Raw genomic sequence first — 19,271 nt, 5'->3', positions numbered from 1 at the left:
TCTTCCAGAATGGTCCTGTATTTGGCTCCATCCATCTTCCCATCAATTTTAACCATCTTCCCTGTCCCTGCTGAAGAAAAGCAGGCCCAAACCATGATGCTGCCACCACCATGTTTGACAGTGGGGATGGTGTGTTCAGCTGTGTTGCTTTTACGCCAAACATAACGTTTTGCATTGTTGCTAAAAAGTTCAATTTTGGTTTCATCTGACCAGAGCACCTTCTTCCACATGTTTGGTGTGTCTCCCAGGTGGCTTGTGGCAAACTTTAAACAACACTTTTTATGGATATCTTTAAGAAATGGCTTTCTTCTTGCCACTCTTCCATAAAGGCCAGATTTGTGCAATATAAAAACTGATTGTTGTCCTATGGACAGAGTCTCCCACCTCAGCTGTAGATCTCTGCAGTTCATCCAGAGTGATCATGGGCCTCTTGGCTGCATCTCTGATCAGTCTTCTCCTTGTATGAGCTGAAAGTTTAGAGGGACGGCCAGGTCTTGGTAGATTTGCAGTGGTCTGATACTCCTTCCATTTCAATATTATCGCTTGCACAGTGCTCCTTGGGATGTTTAAAGCTTGGGAAATCTTTTTGTATCCAAATCCGGCTTTAAACTTCTTCACAACAGTATCTCGGACCTGCCTGGTGTGTTCCTTGTTCTTCATGATGCTCGCTGCGCTTTTAACGGACCTCTGAGACTATCACAGTGCAGGTGCATTTATACGGAGACTTGATTACACACAGGTGGATTGTATTTATCATCATTAGTCATTTAGGTCAAGATTGGATCATTCAGAGATCCTCACTGAACTTCTGGGGAGAGTTTGCTGCACTGAAAGTAAAGGGGCTGAATAATTTTGCACGCCCAATTTTTCAGTTTTTGATTTGTTAAAAAGTTTGAAATATCCAATAAATGTCGTTCCACTTCATGATTGTGTCCCACTTGTTGTTGATTCTTAACAAAAAAAATACAGTTTTATATCTTTATGTTTGAAGCCTGAAATGTGGCAAAAGGTCGCAAAGTTCAAGGGGGCCGAATACTTTCGCAAGGCACTGTATATTGTTTAAGTGTCCATATGTCTACGGGACCTGTGTTTTCAAAGAGATTGGGTTATTCTGTCCTCTCATTCCTATAATAAACCCTCTGTCCTATAGACATGAGGGTTGTTGAGCAACAAAACCGACGTGTGCACAACTACGGGGCAAAACTGACGGGGCAAAACTACGGGGCAAAACTGACGGGGCAAAACTACGGGGCAAAACTGACAGGGCAAAACTACGGGGCAAAACTACGGGGCAAAACTACGGGGCAAAACTGAAGGGACAAAACTACGGGGCAAAACTGACGGGGCACAACTACGGGGCAAAACTATGGGGCAAAACTGACGGGGCACAACTACGGGGCAAAACTGACGGGGCACAACTGACGGGGCACAACTACGGGGCAAAACTGACGGGGCACAACTACGGGGCAAAACTACGGGGCAAAACTGACGGGGCAAAACTATGGGGCACAACTGACAGGTCACAACTACGGGGCAAAACTGACGGGGCACAACTACGGGGCAAAACTGACAGGGCAAAACTACGGGGCAAAACTGACGGGGCAAAACTACGGGGCAAAACTGACGGGGCAAAACTACGGGGCAAAACTGACGGGGCAAAACTACGGGGCAAAACTGACGGGGCAAAACTACGGGGCAAAACTGACGGGGCAAAACTACGGGGCAAAACTGACGGGGCAAAACTGACGGGGCAAAACTACGGGGCAAAACTGACGGGGCAAAACTGACGGGGCAAAACTGACGGGGCAAAACTGACGGGGCAAAACTGACGGGGCAAAACTGACGGGGCAAAACTGACGGGGCAAAACTGACGGGGCAAAACTGACGGGGCAAAACTGACGGGGCTTAGATTGTTGACGACATTTTAACTATACTTCATCTCCAAAATGTTTATTAAAAACATAAATGCATTTGCACAATGAGTACTTCTTGTCTCTCAAACACATCGTTACAGTTGTCGGTTAGCTAGCTAGCGAATTTGGATTCATATTAGCATATAGACGTGACAGTCAAAACAAAGACATGGTATCAAGAACAAGATACAACTCGCTGAACTAAGCCTCCTACGATCCCGGCAGCTTCTTGTCCGTGTTGCTAACTACACTGCCTTCAGAATGTATTCATACCCCCTTGACTTTAAATGATTTTATTTCACCCTTTATTTAACCAGGTAGGCCAGTTGACAACAAGTTATTTTTAAACTGCGACCTGGCCAAGATAAAGCAAAGCAGTGCGACTCAAACAACAACACAGAGTTACACATGGAATAAACAAACATACAGTCAATAACACAATAGAAAATCTGTATACAGTGTGTGCAAATGTAGTAAGGAGGTAAGGCAATAAATAGGCCATAGTTGCGAAGTAATTACAATTTAGCAATTAACACTGGAGTGATAGAATGTGCAGATGAGGATGTGCAAGTAGAAATACTGGTGTGCAAAAGAGCAGAAAAACAAAAACAAATATGGGGATGAGGTAGGTGGTTGGATGGATGGGCTATTTACAGATGGCTGTGTACAGCTGCAGCGATCGGTAAACTGCTCTGACAGCTGATGCTTAAAGTTAGTGAGGGAGATATAAGTCTCCAACTTCAGGGATTTTTGCAATTCATTCCAATTCGTTCCAGTCCAGACACTCATGTCCTAACCCTTACATTAACCCTCATGTCTTAACCCTCACATTAACCCTCATGTCCTAACCCTCATGTCCTAACCCTTACATTAACCCTCATGTCCTAACCCTCATGTACTAACCCTCACGTCCTAACCCTCATGTCCTAACCCTTACATTAACCCTCATGTCCTAACCCTCCTGTCCTAACCCTCATGTCCTAACCCTCATGTCCTAACCCTCATGTCCTAACCCTCATGTCCTAACCCTTATGTCCTAACCCTCATGTCCTAACCCTCCTGTCCTAACCCTCATGTCCTAAACGTCATGTCCTAACCCACTGTCCTAACCCTCCTGTCCTAACCCTCATGTCCTAACCCTCATGTCCTAAACGTCATGTCCTAACCCTCTGTCCTAACCCTCATGTCCTAACCCTCATGTCCTAACCCTTACATTAACCCTCATATCCTAACCCTCATGTCCTAACCCTCACATTAACCCTCTGTCCTAACCCTCATGTCCTAACCCTCACATTAACCCTCTCTCCTAACCCTCATGTCCTAACCCTCATGTCCTAACCCTCACATTAACCCTCTGTCCTAACCCTCATGTCCTAACCCTCACATTAACCCTCTGTCCTAACCCTCATGTCCTAACCCTCACATTAACCCTCTGTCCTGTCTCCCTCCCAGGTTTAGAGTGTACTGTAGTCCTCCCAGACCCCCGTAGCTAATGGGACTCTACGTCCAACCTTAACCTTAACCCCTACGTCCTGTTTCTAACCCTAACCATGTCTCCTGTCTCTCTCCTAGGTATAGAGTGTAACATAGTCCTCCCAGACCCCCGTAGCTACTGGGACCCGGTGTTCGGCACCTGCGTCTTCCTCTTTTCCTTCCTCATCCCGGTTACCATCATCAGTGTCTGCTACAGCCTGATGGTCAATCGCCTTCGCAGCGTCCGCATCCTGTCCGGCTCCAAGGAGAAGGACCGTAACCTTCGCCGCATCACCCGCATGGTCCTGGTCGTAGTGGCAGCCTTCGTGGTCTGCTGGACCCCCATCCAGATCATGGCTCTGGCCCAGTTGCTGGGCTTCAACCTGGGTAGCCTCCTCACCATGGCCCTGATGCACTTCTGTATCGCGCTGGGCTACGTCAACAGCAGTCTCAACCCAGTCCTCTACGCCTTCCTGGACGAGAACTTCAAGAGGTGCTTCAGGGAGTTCTGCCACCCGGGTCCGTTCCGCCTGGACAGCCGGCAGCAGTCTGGTCGGATGAGGAGCATCGCCCGGGAAGTTGCCTACAACTGCAAAACGGCGGACGGGAATACAAACCCCGCATGACTAGGCGTGGAGCTGCCCCTGGTCTGCCAGGAGCCCCAGAACAATCACCACCAAGGGACAGGGAACTCCAACACAGAGCTCACGCAGATCACTACCCTCTAGCAGCGCGTCGGCCCCCTGGGCTGGGGCCGAACGGGGACGGGCCAGGGTAGGGGCAGAGCCTGGGGGCCAGAGGTAGCCCAGGGCAGGGGCAGAGCCTGGGGGCCAGAGGTAGCCCGGGGCAGGGGCAATGTGCGAATGGCCTGGTTGGTGCCTGACCCGGATCTGTGCCGGAGCGAACAGCAGGGTCATGTATTCTAACAGACTTTCTACTCGGGACTAAGGGGCTCTACTTCTCTATGTCTTTGGTAAACATGGATGTCATTTTGTCATATTTTAGTTGATTGATCATTTTTCGGGCCGATTAAAGCTTAGAGTTTAGGTCTGTGACTTTAGGTCTGTGACTTTAGGTCTGTGTGCTTCAAGGACGATTTCCAGGAAAAGTCGACAGTGTTTTGTTTTTGCGCACGTTTCTCTCCACTCTGAGCCCAATGTTGATTGGTTGATTAATGATGTTGTTGTCATTTTGTTGTTCCTATTGTTGTACAGATGCTTTATTTTTGGTCTGTTTCTATGCTGTAAGTAATTACCGTAAGTGGAGGTTTCTTTGTGTAGTTTTCTGTTTTATTTTGTTGGCGAGGAACAACTTATCCTCCTTATCTCCATGGCCTTAGATACAAAGTCTGTTATAAATGCTATCCACCATCCTGGATAGAGCGTGTTAGTCATTGATGGTGCTTTACTGTTTGTTTCCTATCACCTTGCAGGTGTAGGAACGGGCAACACATCAGTAACAGAGACTTGCTTGTTTGAAGCCTTTATTCATTGTTACCGGTGAAATAAATCATTGAGATGACGATGCTGCCTGAGGTTTCCACGTATACAGATTTTGGCTTGTCGTCCTGTAAAAAAAAAAGAACCAACAATATTTTGTATTACAAAGTGTTTTGGAGCAGCACAGTCTTAAAAGTAAGATGTTACTTAAAAAGGGAAAAACAAAAGTGCAGCAAAATTAAAATATATAATTATATATGACGTGGTGGTGTATAGAAATATAATTAATTGTATTCATTCTATTTTTATGGTGGTGTTACTCTGTATATATATAGACATGCTATATAAAGGTATGTAAAAGTATATAAGTATATAAGTATTGTTACAGTCATCTATCTAAAACACTTCTGAGACTTCTGTCTTTATATATGAATCATGTTATTGGTGTATATTTGCCTCTTGAGTCTGTATGCGTGCTGTTTGTGTGCAGGAGGTGCAGGTAGAATCTTTCCTAAAGTTGCAAAATCCTGGTAACTTTCCCAAAAAGTATTGGTTTGGGGATTCCAGATGTCCTGCTTATTCCCTCCTGATTCCTGGATTCTTTCAACCAGGTTTTTCTGGAATAACAGGGAATTCTGGGAAAGTTATCAGAGTATTTCCATTAGTTTACATTTCCAGACCACTTGAATGTCAACAGAAAATTCTCAAAAAAGCCAAATCTAGCAAAAAAAATGTTGTTGTAATTAATATTAAAAGAGATAAACAATGTTTGCATAAATGGTTGTTGCTGTAATGAAGATTGTAACAGTGTGTTTACTCATGAACTGCATTTTACATAGCTATTTATTATTATTAATGAATGCTTAATTTGCTGATGCTAAAGACATTTTATATGCTAGCCAACTTGTTGTTGATGCTAAAGACAGTTGATATGCTAGCCAGCTTGTTGTTGATGCTAAAGACAGTTGATATGCTAGCCAACTTGTTGTTGATGCTAAAGACAGTTGATATGCTAGCCAGCTTGTTGTTGATGCTAAAGACAGTTGATATGCTAGCCAACTTGTTGTTGATGCTAAAGACAGTTGATATGCTAGCCAACTTGTTGTTGATGCTAAAGACAGTTGATATGCTAGCCAGCTTGTTGTTGATGCTAAAGACAGTTGATATGCTAGCCAACTTGTTGTTGATGCTAAAGACAGTTGATATGCTAGCCAACTTGTTGTTGATGCTAAAGACAGTTGATATGCTAGCCAGCTTGTTGTTGATGCCAAAGACAGTTGATATGCTAGCCAGCTTGTTGTTGATGCTAAAGACAGTTGATATGCTAGCCAACTTGTTGTTGATGCTAAAGACAGTTGATATGCTAGCCAGCTTGTTGTTGATGCTAAAGACAGTTGATATGCTAGCCAGCTTGTTGTTGATGCTAAAGACAGTTGATATGCTAGCCAACTTGTTGTTGATGCTAAAGACAGTTGATATGCTAGCCAACTTGTTGTTGATGCTAAAGACAGTTGATATGCTAGCCAGCTTGTTGTTGATGCTAAAGACAGTTGATATGCTAGCCAACTTGTTGTTGATGCTAAAGACAGTTGATATGCTAGCCAGCTTGTTGTTGATGCTAAAGACAGTTGATATGCTAGCCAACTTGTTGTTGATGCTAAAGACAGTTGATATGCTGGCCAACTTGTTGTTGATGCTAAAGACAGTTGATAAGCTAGCCAACTTGTTGTTGATGCTAAAGACAGTTGATATGCTAGCCAACTTGTTGTTGATGCTAAAGACAGTTGATATGCTAGCCAGCTTGTTGTTGATGCTAAAGACAGTTGATATGCTAGCCAGCTTGTTGTTGATGCTAAAGACAGTTGATATGCTGGCCAACTTCTTGTTGATGCTAAAGACAGTTGATATGCTAGCCAGCTTGTTGTTGATGCTAAAGACAGTTGATATGCTAGCCAGCTTGTTGTTGATGCTAAAGAACATTTGCTGAAGCTTAAATTTGAAAATTGTATATTTTTAATCTGCGTATGAATAAAATGGTGTTGATGGGAAGCTTCCTTTGTTTTTGTTTTATTCTCTTCAGTAGTAATATAACCTGTATTAGCAACGCACATAGAATAACCACTGAAAAAGATAGTTCATCTCAAAATAAGGTTTTACCTGTTTTACCTCATGCTTCTGAGAGCGCAGTTAGCTGGGTCCATCCGTTTCCATGAATTATTGCTACAAACTAAAACAAAAAAATGCTAGTCAGGAGATAGTGTGCATTGCTGAATAACCCGCTAACGGACATTCAGACTTGTCTGGATTAGGGTTGCAAAATTCCGGTAACTTGGTCGACCAAAAATCCTGGTTGGAAGACAAGTCACCACACCTGATGTGGAATAGAGTTCCATGTAGTCATGGCTCTATGTAGTACTGTGGAATAGAGTTCCATGTAGTCATGGCTCTATGTAGTACTGTGGAATAGAGTTCCATGTAGTCATGGCTCTATGTAGTACTGTGGAATAGAGTTCCATGTAGTCATGGCTCTATGTAGTACTGTGGAATAGAGTTCCATGTAGTCATGGCTCTATGTAGTACTGTGGAATAGAGTTCCATGTAGTCATGGCTCTATGTAGTACTGTGGAATAGAGTTCCATGTAGTCATGGCTCTATGTAGTACTGTGGAATAGAGTTCCATGTAGTCATGGCTCTATGTAGCACTGTGGAATAGAGTTCCATGTAGTCATGGCTCTATGTAGTACTGTGCGGCTCCCAGAATCTGTTCTGGACTTGGAGACTGTGAAGAGACCCCTGGTGGCATGTCTTGTGGGGTATTCATGTAGAAGTGTTGAGAAACATATTATATTAACAATTATTAACAATAATAGGGTGTTTCAAAATGACCCCATCTACTATTTACCATTCATTTCTGTTGGGCCCTAATCCAAAACAAACTCCAAATGCAGTTTGTAGAGTTACAAGTCATTGAATAATAATTCGATTAAATAATTAAATTAAATAACAATTCGATTATAGGACCAAACACTACACTTTTGACTACTTTATTAATACATTGTACGTGCAGGTGTCCAAATGACACCTTCAAATGAGGGGATTAGATGCATAAAGTGCCATAATATCTAAAACAGTAGAACAGATATATATGAAAATACCCTCCCAATAAAGTGCCATAATATCTAAAACAGTAGAACAGATATATATGAAAATACCCTCCCAATAAAGTGCCATAATATCTAAAACAGTAGAACAGATATATATGAAAATACCCTCCCAATAAAGTGCCGTAATATCTAAAACAGTAGAACAGATATATATGAAAATACCCTCCCAATAAAGTGCCATAATATCTAAAACAGTAGAACAGATATATATGAAAATACCCTCCCAATAAAGTGCTTTAATGTCTAAAACAGTAGAACAGATATATATGAAAATACCCTCCCAATAAAGTGCCATAATATCTAAAACAGTAGAACAGATATATATGAAAATACCCTCCCAATAAAGTGCCATAATATCTAAAACAGTAGAACAGATATATATGAAAATACCCTCCCAATAAAGTGCCATAATATCTAAAACAGTAGAACAGATATATATGAAAATACCCTCCCAATAAAGTGCCATAATATCTAAAACAGTAGAACAGATATATATGAAAATACCCTCCCAATAAAGTGCCATAATATCTAAAACAGTAGAACAGATATATATGAAAATACCCTCCCAATAAAGTGCTTTAATGTCTAAAACAGTAGAACAGATATATATGAAAATACCCTCCCAATAAAGTGCCATAATATCTAAAACAGTAGAACAGATATATATGAAAATACCCTCCCAATAAAGTGCTTTAATGTCTAAAACAGTAGAACAGATATATATGAAAATACCCTCCCAATAAAGTGCCATAATATCTAAAACAGTAGAACAGATATATATGAAAATACCCTCCCAATAAAGTCCCATAATATCTAAAACAGTAGAACAGATATATATGAAAATACCCTCCCAATAAAGTCCCATAATATCTAAAACAGTAGAACAGATATATATGAAAATACCCTCCCAATAAAGTGCCATAATATCTAAAACAGTAGAACAGATATATATGAAAATACCCTCCCAATAAAGTGCTTTAATGTCTAAAACAGTAGAACAGATATATATGAAAATACCCTCCCAATAAAGTGCCATAATATCTAAAACAGTAGAACAGATATATATGAAAATACCCTCCCAATAAAGTCCCATAATATCTAAAACAGTAGAACAGATATATATGAAAATACCCTCCCAATAAAGTCCCATAATATCTAAAACAGTAGAACAGATATATATGAAAATACCCTCCCAATAAAGTGCTTTAATGTCTAAAACAGTAGAACAGATATATATGAAAATACCCTCCCAATAAAGTGCCATAATATCTAAAACAGTAGAACAGATATATATGAAAATACCCTCCCAATAAAGTGCTTTAATGTCTAAAACAGTAGAACAGATATATATGAAAATACCCTCCCAATAAAGTGCCATAATATCTAAAACAGTAGAACAGATATATATGAAAATACCCTCCCAATAAAGTGCCATAATATCTAAAACAGTAGAACAGATATATATGAAAATACCCTCCCAATAAAGTGCCATAATATCTAAAACAGTAGAACAGATATATATGAAAATACCCTCCCAATAAAGTGCCATAATATCTAAAACAGTAGAACAGATATATATGAAAATACCCTCCCAATAAAGTGATATTAGGTACTGTTACCTCATAAAACGTTTGATCTCAAAATCTCCAAAAGGCTGGAGATTAGAGACAAATTCAAAGTTTTTCCTTCTCTGAAGTTGTTCTCGAGGGGAGTGTAGATCCGGATTACACAAGATAAACAAGTGTCAAATGTGTCTTGAATTTCTAGTTTCTAGCCGACTACGTTAAAGTGTCAAATAGGCCACACGTCACACAATATTGCACGACGTTAGCCTTATGCTATCAACCCTCAAGAACAACTTCACGTACAATATGTGACAGAGAAAAGAAAGGTAAGCAGAACTAAATGTGAGCTGCAAATGGAAGAAAACGAACACTAAAATGACACTTATAAATAAATGTATGTGGGTATTACTGACTGCGGCTTCAAAATAGTGGCTAATATTTAACATGATACAAAATGTAAAATAAAATGGAGAAAAGCCCAGGAATATAATTAAAACATTGTAGAGCATGCATGAACTCAGCAGGTTCAGCAAATTATTAGGGCACACACAATGAAAAGTTTAAATAATGGCACAGCTATTCATAGCTGACTTTACTGTGTTAAAGGGGCCGCAATGCATGTCACGTTGATATCATTTTCAGTTCGCTTCTATATGGCTAGTTTCTCATTTGTCTCCAGGCATCATAAGGAAAAATCGTCTAAAGCAATTCCCTCGTGTGTTTACAATCCCCTTCTCCAAACGGATTACCTAGCTCTTATCAATAGCTCTTGTCAATTCATAAATTACAATGCATGTAGAGAGCTGTTAGTGATATCAAAAACCGGCAGTTCGCTCGACCTTATTCATTGGTTATCTTGTTCGTAACGGTGGTGGAATTATGAATTAAGTCAAGGTCAGAATATGGCATATCTGTACACACCTTAATTTATTCAATCTCAACCCAAAATGAATAGCGGGTGATATAATAACAGCGTGTTATTCTCATACTTATGTTCAGTCAAAATATGCATAGAGAGAGAGAAAAGCGCCTCCAAAAAAAAAGGGAATCCCGTACCATTTTAAGCATTTCTTAACTAGGGTTGGAGTCGGCCCCAAACTGAAGCAGCTTCAAACTGGACAAATGAAGTTCTTTCACATCATATCAAAAGGAAAGTCCTTTCATTATTCAGCTTTTAAATCCAAAACATCTTAAATCAACATTCTGTTTTTTAAAATTAGTTTTTTTTCGTGATGTGTAGATTGATCGTTTGATTGTATTCTCTGAAATAATCACTCTTCTATCCGTAAGTAACATGATGTCAAATTACGGATGTATTATACATATTCTGAGAACGTGAGCAAAAAAAAAAGTAAAGGTATTTTTGAATAAGGTTTATTCTTGAGAAATAACAAGGTCACAACCCGACACAAAGGCCTGAACACAGCAGGATGACAGGCCACCTCAGGGCCTTTGGGGATCTGGCTCGTCCTACCGTACCGCATTGCCTGTCCAAATAAAATATTTTTAATATTGGATAATTTATTTGACACGCCGACAGAAGGACGCGTCAATCTCAGGTAAAGTATCCTAGCGAGCGAAACAGCCTCGCGATGTCTCTGTCTGCATAGACCGTGTATCTAATGCTGTCTGGACAAGAGGAATATGGCATGTCATACTTTTTCTGGCCAGACAGCATCAGATACACGGGCTACATATAGTGAGACAGAGGGGCGCTGTTTCGCTCGCTAGTTTCAACAGAGAGGAAGAGGCAAAGCGAGATGGCTCACTCTCTCTAAAATCTGTCCTGAAAAGCCCAATGCGTTTCTATTGGCATAATGTGCAGACCTAAGCTTGTCGCCTGCCTTCCTGCCCGTTGGGACAACGACTCACATTGTTGGGACGGAGACATGAGCATCTCGTCGTTATATACAGATCTCTGGTTTCAACCACTTGCAGATTAGAAAGGAAAGTTGGTGGGTGCGCAGTGCACTGTTCGGATGCTGGCGTTTACCTCAAATAAATTGATGTTTTGCCAAAATTATATAATGACTCCCGTCTAAATGAAACAAACCAAAATACTTTACCAGCGAAATTGACTTAGAGACAGAGGATCATTAGCTTCATTATAAGAAGAGCTCTGGATTGTTTACCATTACAAGTGCAAAGGCCTTTGCCTATTTGGGAAGCTAGCAATTTGGACATTGTGCGTGGCATTAGGCCTAGCTGATTATTGAGTTTCGACTGTAGCAGGGGCACAACGTTGGTTTTAAAAGTAGGGGGGGGGCATCATTATTTTTTAAAATTATTATCCAGTCGGATAAACACTCCAAACAGCCTACCAGAATGCTCGGAGGCGCCCACATGGTCCTAAAGCACACTTTTGCCTCGTTGTGTATCGCATTCCAATGATAAAACTGGGAGGTACAAAAATGCAATTTCAGAATGTGGTGGGGACATGTTCCCCCTGCCCCCCTTTAAAGAGACCATCCCATCAGCTCTTCAGAATCCACTCAGCTCTCCAGAATCCACTCAGCTCTCCAGAATCCACTCAGCTCTCCAGAATCCACTCAGCTCTCCAGAATCCACTCAGCTCTCCAGAATCCACTCAGCTCTCCAGAATCCACTCAGCTCTCCAGATGTAAGGGTTTTCGTCTTCTGACGAAGAGGAGTAGTATTGAAGGATCGGAGGACCAAAACGCAGCGTGGTAAGGGTTCATGTTTTTTAATGACTAACGAACAGACACTAACACGGGGAAAAAACCACCCACAACTCAAAAGTGAAAACAGGTTGCCTAAGTATGATTCTATATCATGGACAACGATTGGCAGCTGCCTCTGATAGAGAACCATACCAGGCCGAACACAGAAAATCCCAAATTATAGAAAAAAGAACATAGACAACCCACCCCAACTCACGCCCTGACCATACTAAAATAAAGACATAACAAAGGAACTAAGGTCAGAACGTGACAGTTGGACAGGTTTCAGAATGGTTCCCTGTCTCCCCGTTAATTCTTGCACCTTCATTGTTTCATTGTTTGAATTGTTTTCCCTTTGATTGTTAATTTTTTATCAAAACCCTTTTACATATGCAACCAGAAGGCATAGTAAATATCTGTTAATCCCTGTCATTTGGTTACATTAATTACTGTTAATGCGTGCATTACAGTCATCTACCGTTCTCATTCGCAGAGTGGAAACGTGGTTTGCTGTGTTCACAACCTGCGGCCTCTTGTGAGAAACAAGTTTTGGTTTATTTCATAAACATCCATTAGGAGTTTTGACAAAATGTTGTATTGTCTTAAGTTTGGAGTGCTCCGTGTGAGCAATGAGCATGTTTGGGGTTTCTCTGTGCTGATTAGGTTGAGGGAATTCAAGCTCCAACGTAACCATATGGCAAAGGCTGGTGTTCTTGCATTAGTTGAATTTTAACTTTTAGATTTGTATAATTTTAATGCAGATTTTTATGATTAATTACCGGTGACATTTTTTATTTTTTTTACAAAAACATTATTATTGAAATGAAAAGGTTCCATGAAAATGCGCATCTAAAAATAATCAGAACTGGCACGCAGTTAAATAGAAATCTTAGGATAAATGTTAAGCTTCCCCATACTTCAAACTCACGAGCTGCCTGTGGTTTTTATTATAAAACCCATTAACAAAACGCAGACCCGCCTGTAGAAATCAAACGCTCGTCCAACTGATTCATTTTGGTGCCGGCCCTGGGGCACCTGTTGCATATTTACGTCAATGTTGGATATTTCCTGTCGTTTGGTTGCTATAGTAACGTTTCATATGGAATCCGTCCCGCCTGTTTTCAGACGGTACCTTTTGATCTCAATTAAAAACTGTCAATGATGTTTCTTAAATATTCATGTCTACCGTTACATAGACTCCTGTTACCAAAACCCACCTAATATAGTGAGGTATCAAGCCTAAAATTCTCAGCCATAAAGCCCTTAACAAGAGGAAAACCTCAAATATCCATCACCACCTCCCTATCATACGATCCAATTAAACAGAGGTGTTGGCTTAAAGCTAGAGTCCTTAATTAAAACAATAACAAAACAATTACCTCACCTCCCTATCATACGATCCAATTAAACAGAGGTGTTGGCTTAAAGCTAGAGTCCTTAATTAAAACAATAACAAAACAATTACCTCACCTCCCTATCATACGATCCAATTAAACAGAGGTGTTGGGTTGAAGCTAGAGTCCTTAATTAAAACAATAACAAAACAATTACCTCACCTCCCTATCATACGATCCAATTAAACAGAGGTGTTGGCTTAAAGCTAGAGTCCTTAATTAAAACAATAACAAAACAATTACCTCACCTCCCTATCATACGATCCAATTAAACAGAGGTGTTGGGTTGAAGCTAGAGTCCTTAATTAAAACAATAACAAAACAATTACCTCACCTCCCTATCATAGGATCCAATTAAACAGAGGTGTTGGCTTGAAGCTAGAGTCCTTAATTAAAACAATAACAAAACAATTACCTCACCTCCCTATCTTAGGATCCAATTAAACAGAGGTGTTGGCTTGAAGCTAGAGTCCTTAATTAAAACAATAACAAAACAATTACCTCACCTCCCTATCATACGATCCAATTAAACAGAGGTGTTTTCTTAAAGCTAGAGTCCTTAATTAAAACAATAACAAAACAATTACCTCACCTCTGTTTTTGGATCAAATAAATAAATAAATAAAAGCTGAGGTTATGGGCCTGGAGAAATGTAACCACTCTGAAATTCATAGACAGAGTTGTGGATGCAAGGGCTAAGCAACCATGAGGTCCTTTGAAGCTTAGTTGGTAGAACATCGCTCTTTTAATGCCAGGATAGTGGTTTTGATTCCCGGGACCACTAATATGTCAAATGAATGCACGCATGACTTTAAGTTGCTTTGGATAATTAATTTAATAAAATATAATGGAGGTAACAACTAAAGATTCTAAATTATTATTTTTTTAAATTGTAATTTAGCAGACGCTCTTATCCATAGCGGAATTAGGGTTAGCTTTAACACTAGAAAAGCCGGGCCTCAATGGAGCCCCCTTTGAGCCAATGAAGAGTAATTTTGACTCAAACATTCTACCAGTCTAATAAATGCATTTCATATCGGGAAAATAACCCTTTAGGTTGGGTTTATGAAGGTCCTGGGTACCATCAGAATACGAAAAAACAGAATTATTTCATAAATTTATTTTACTGTAGACTATCTGTTGCCTTCTGCAATGGAGCGTGTGGGACAGTGGTTATTCACTTTAATAATGTTTACATATCTGGCATTACTCATCTCATATATATGTACTGTTCTCTATACTACTCTACTGTATCTTAGTCTATGTATTACTCATCTCATATATACAGTGCCTTGCGAAAGTATTCGGCCCCCTTGAACTTTGCGACCTTTTGCCACATTTCAGGCTTCAAACATAAAGATATAAAACTGTATTTTTTTGTGAAGAATCAACAACAAGTGGGACACAATCATGAAGTGGAACGACATTTATTGGATATTTAAAACTTTTTTAACAAATCAAAAACTGAAAATTGGGCGTGCAAAATTATTCAGCCCCCTTAAGTTAATACTTTGTAGCGCCACCTTTTGCTGCTATTACAGCTGTAAGTCGCTTGGGGTATGTCTCTATCAGTTTTGCACATCGAGAGACTGACATTTGGTGGTCTGCTTGAAACATGTAGGTATTACAGACAGGGTCAGGGAGATGAGGAGACAGCCTATAGGGAGGAGGTCAGAGACCTGGCAGTGTGGTGCAAGGACAACAACCTCTCCCTCAACGTTAGCAAGACAAAGGATCTGATCGTGTACTACAGGAAATGGAGGGCTGAGCACACCCCCATCCACGAGGCTTTATTAATGGAGTGGATCGTGAGCTTCAAGTTGATCGGTGTCCACATCACTAAGGAATTAACATGGTCCACACACACCAACACAGTGGTGAGGAAGGCACGACAAGGCCGTTTCCGCCTCAGGAGGCTGAAAAGATTTGGCATAGGCCTTCAGATCCTCAAAATACCAAGCGGTACCAATGCATCAAGTCTGGAACCAACTGGACCCTGAACAGCTTCTTCCCTTCTACCCCCAAGCCATAAGCATAGCACTCCATGTGTCCCTGCTAGCTGTTAGCCCTGCAGCAAAGCACAGCACTCCATGTGTCCCTGCTAGCTGTTAGCCCTGCAGCAAAGCACAGCACTCCATGTGTCCCTGATAGCGGTTAACCCTGCAGTGAAGCACAGCACTCCATGTGTCCCTGATAGCGGTTAGCCCTGCAGTGAAGCATAGCACTCCATGTGTCCCTGCTAGCGGTTAGCCCTGCAGTGAAGCACAGCACTCCATGTGTCCCTGATAGTGGTTAGTCCCAGCTGACCTTAAATGGAGGATTATACATGGGGTGATGGCCACCAACAGGTATCTATCTGGTGGACCAGATGGGGAGGGGTGTCCGTTATGGGAAGGGGTGTCCGTTATGTGTCTGGTCCACCTGGATCTTAATGTTGGGGAGGGGTGTCCGTTATGGGGAGGGGTGCCCGTTATGTGTCTGAGTCTGGTCCACCTGGATCCTAGTGTTGGGGAGGGCTGTCAGTTCTGTGTCCAATGTCCCAGACTGGCAGGGCTGTTTACACTGTTAACCAGATGGTTCTCTGTATTTTTGGGGGAGGTCTTCTCTACCCACCTGTTGATTTCTGGACAGAAGTAGTATTCTGTCAATGTTCATTTAAAATCATATAATTTGATCAAATCAAATTGTATTGTTCACACACATATTTAGCAGATGTTATTGCGGGTGTAAGTGAAATGTTTATCTAAGGCAATATGACACCAATCTCGTTTACAATTTTCAAAGCAACTTGATTGGAGGTACAAAACACACTCCTCACCTCCCATCATGAGCCGCCCAGCCGTCGAGCCATTATAGAGAACCACAAACCGGATTTGTAACTGGGTCATTATCAATTGCGTTTTCAGTGTATTTTCTGTGCCTCTCTAGCTCAAATTGTAGACGTCGAATTAAAACGAGATTATAGCGTCAATAAAATGACCATTGGACTTAAACATTTTTAGGTGCAACAGTTTTATTAAATGTATAATATATCGTTCTCACGTTTCCGTCCATTAAGAAACAACGATGTGTTACCTTTTTGTAGCATTTCTGACGATGAAAAAAAAAAGAAACCATATCTGTATCTAACCGGGTCAGCAACTACTTTATTCGGCAATAACACAGCTGCTGTTAGCTAACGATAGCTTGTTTGTCCAAATTCCAATAATCGATAAAATTGAAGATGGGATGATCTGTGTTGAATACAGGAAGAAAACAAACTGACGCTAGCTTTCTGGTCATGCGCCTCTATCAAAAAGTACACTTGGCTATCCACTCTATCCTCATTCTGAACAGGGCTACTTCTTCATTACACAAAGGAAAAACCTCAACCAATTTCTAAAGACTGTTGACATCCAGTGGAAGCGATAGGAACTGCAAGCATATTTCTATTATTTCTATCTTGCCATAGAAATCTTGCCACAGTTTGGCTTCTTCATAACTGACTTCAGTGGGAAAATGCTCACCTTCAATGGCAGCTGGAAAAGTGTGCTCTAGTCAGATTAATCACACTTTCAACTGGCAGACAGCTTGCATGGCGTCGTGAAGGTGAGCGGTTCGCTGATGTCAACGTTGTGATATGGGCAGGCATAAGCTACAGACAACGAACACAATTGCATTTTATCGATGGAAAAATGAATGCACTGAGATACCGTAACAAGTTCCTGAGGCCCTGGGAGGTGACCAAGACACCGATGGTCACTCTGACAGAGCTCCAGAGTTCCTCTGTGGAGAACATTCCAGAAGGACAACCATCTCTGCAGCACTCCACCAATCAGGCCTTTATGGTACAGTGGCCAGATGGATGCCACTCCTCAAGAAAAAGCACATGACATCCCGCTTGGAGTTTGCCAAAAGGCACCTAAAGACTGTCAGACCATAAGAAACAAGATTCTCTGGTCTGATGAAACCAAGATTGAACTCTTTGGCCTGAATGCCAAGCGTCATGTCTGGAGGAACCTGGCACCATCCCTACGGTGAGGAATGATGGTGGCAGCATCATGATGTTGGGATGTTTTTTTTACCAGCAGGGACTGGGAGACTAGTCAGGATCGAGGGAAAGATGAACGGGAAAAAATACAGAGAGATCTTTTATGAAAACCTGCTCCAGAGCACTCAGGACCTCAGACTGGGGTGAAGGTTCACCTTCCAACAGAAAAACGACACTAATCACATAGAAGACAACACAGGAGTGGCTTTGGGACAAGTCTCTGAATGTTCTTGAGCGGCCCAGCCAGAGCCCAGACTTGAACCTGAACTTCTCTGGAGAGACTTGAAAATACCTGTGCAGCGACGCAACCAACTAGCTTGAGAGGATCTGCAGAGAAGAAATGGGAGAAACTCCCCAAATACAGCTGTGCCAAGCTTGTAGCGTCATACCCAAGAAGACTCGAGGCTTTAATCGCTGCCAAAGGTGCTTAAACTGAGTAAAGAGTCTGAGTACTTATGTAAATGTGATATTTCAGTTTTTGCTTTGTCATTATGGGGTATTGTGACGTCATTATGGTGTATTGTGATGTCATTATGGTGTATTGTGATGTCATTATGGGGTATTGTGATGTCATTATGGGGTACTGTGTGTAACAAAATGTGGAAAAAGTCAAGGGGTCTGAATACTTTCCAAATGCACTGCATATGAGTGACTGTTGGACACCTACTAACCTAAAAAATATATATATATATTTTTTTTTCTCAATGACATGTAAATAAATAAGGAACTAGAGTCAGGCGCCACATTACTTCGAGAGAAAAACAGCTCAACCAAGCATGACGGTCTTGTAAGTTTAAAATTAAAGCTTTAATTGAATAATAAAATAAACATGAAAAGGTATTGTAATGGGATAATATAGTATAGTTATACTACGGTGTGTGAAGAATGCAATAATTGACATTTTATGCGATATAAATTATATTATTGTAGGAGCATCTCCTCTAACAGTATGGATCTGGGGGTGTCCTAGCTAGGGTGTTCCAGCTAGGGTTTCCCAGCTAGCGTGTCCCAGCTAGGGTGTCTCAGCTAGCGTGTCCCAGCTAAGGTGTCCCAGATTAGACTAGGTTTAGTTTACAGGAGTATTTATGATCCTGCGCCCAGTGATTACTTTCCTCGTGTTAGGTATGAACACAATCTCAGCACCAGATCAGGTGTTGCTGATGTGTGCTTATACAGGTTCAAGAGTAATGCTGGGAAAGGTACTTTCTTGTATACTGGAGAACTCAGAATGGAATGAGTTGCCTCTGCCCATAACAACAACGTCCTCTCTGGACAGATTTAAACATAAAGTAAAAATGTGTTTGATGTCCTCTGTGCCCATATGAATAACCCATATCATGTAACTGGAATAATGAGATAGATGTTCTTCTTCTCTGTTTTTGATGAGATAGATGTTCTTCTTCTCTGTTTTTGATGAGATAGATGTTCTTCTTCTCTGTTTTTGATGAGATAGATGTTCTTCTTCTCTGTTTTTGATGAGATAGATGTTCTTCTTCTCTGTTTTTGATGAGATAGATGTTCTTCTTCTCTGTTTTTGATGAGATAGATGTTCTTCTTCTCTGTTTTTGATGAGATAGATGTTCTTCTTCTCTGTTTTTGATGAGATAGATGT

The 19,271-nt window shown here is 41.0% G+C and overlaps 1 protein-coding gene across 1 annotated transcript in view; it reads left to right on the top strand.

Annotated features, from left to right (window-relative positions):
* The window catches only part of oprl1 (opiate receptor-like 1), a 72,674-nt gene extending 65,800 nt beyond the window's left edge, over positions 1 to 6,874 (top strand). The window contains exon 4 of the mRNA XM_036947816.2: positions 3,486 to 6,874. Within this exon, the coding sequence (XP_036803711.2) occupies positions 3,486 to 4,012 (527 nt within the window). The 3' untranslated portion in view covers positions 4,013 to 6,874. The remainder of the gene's footprint in view (positions 1 to 3,485) is intronic.
* Positions 6,875 to 19,271: the final 12,397 nt, after the last annotated feature.

This window comes from Oncorhynchus mykiss, chromosome 16, assembly GCF_057628025.1.
Source record: "Oncorhynchus mykiss isolate SJ-2025 chromosome 16, ASM5762802v1, whole genome shotgun sequence".
NCBI lineage: Eukaryota > Metazoa > Chordata > Actinopteri > Salmoniformes > Salmonidae > Oncorhynchus > Oncorhynchus mykiss.
Note: the sequence above shows the minus strand (reverse complement) of the source record. Positions and strands in the feature narration are given on the sequence as shown.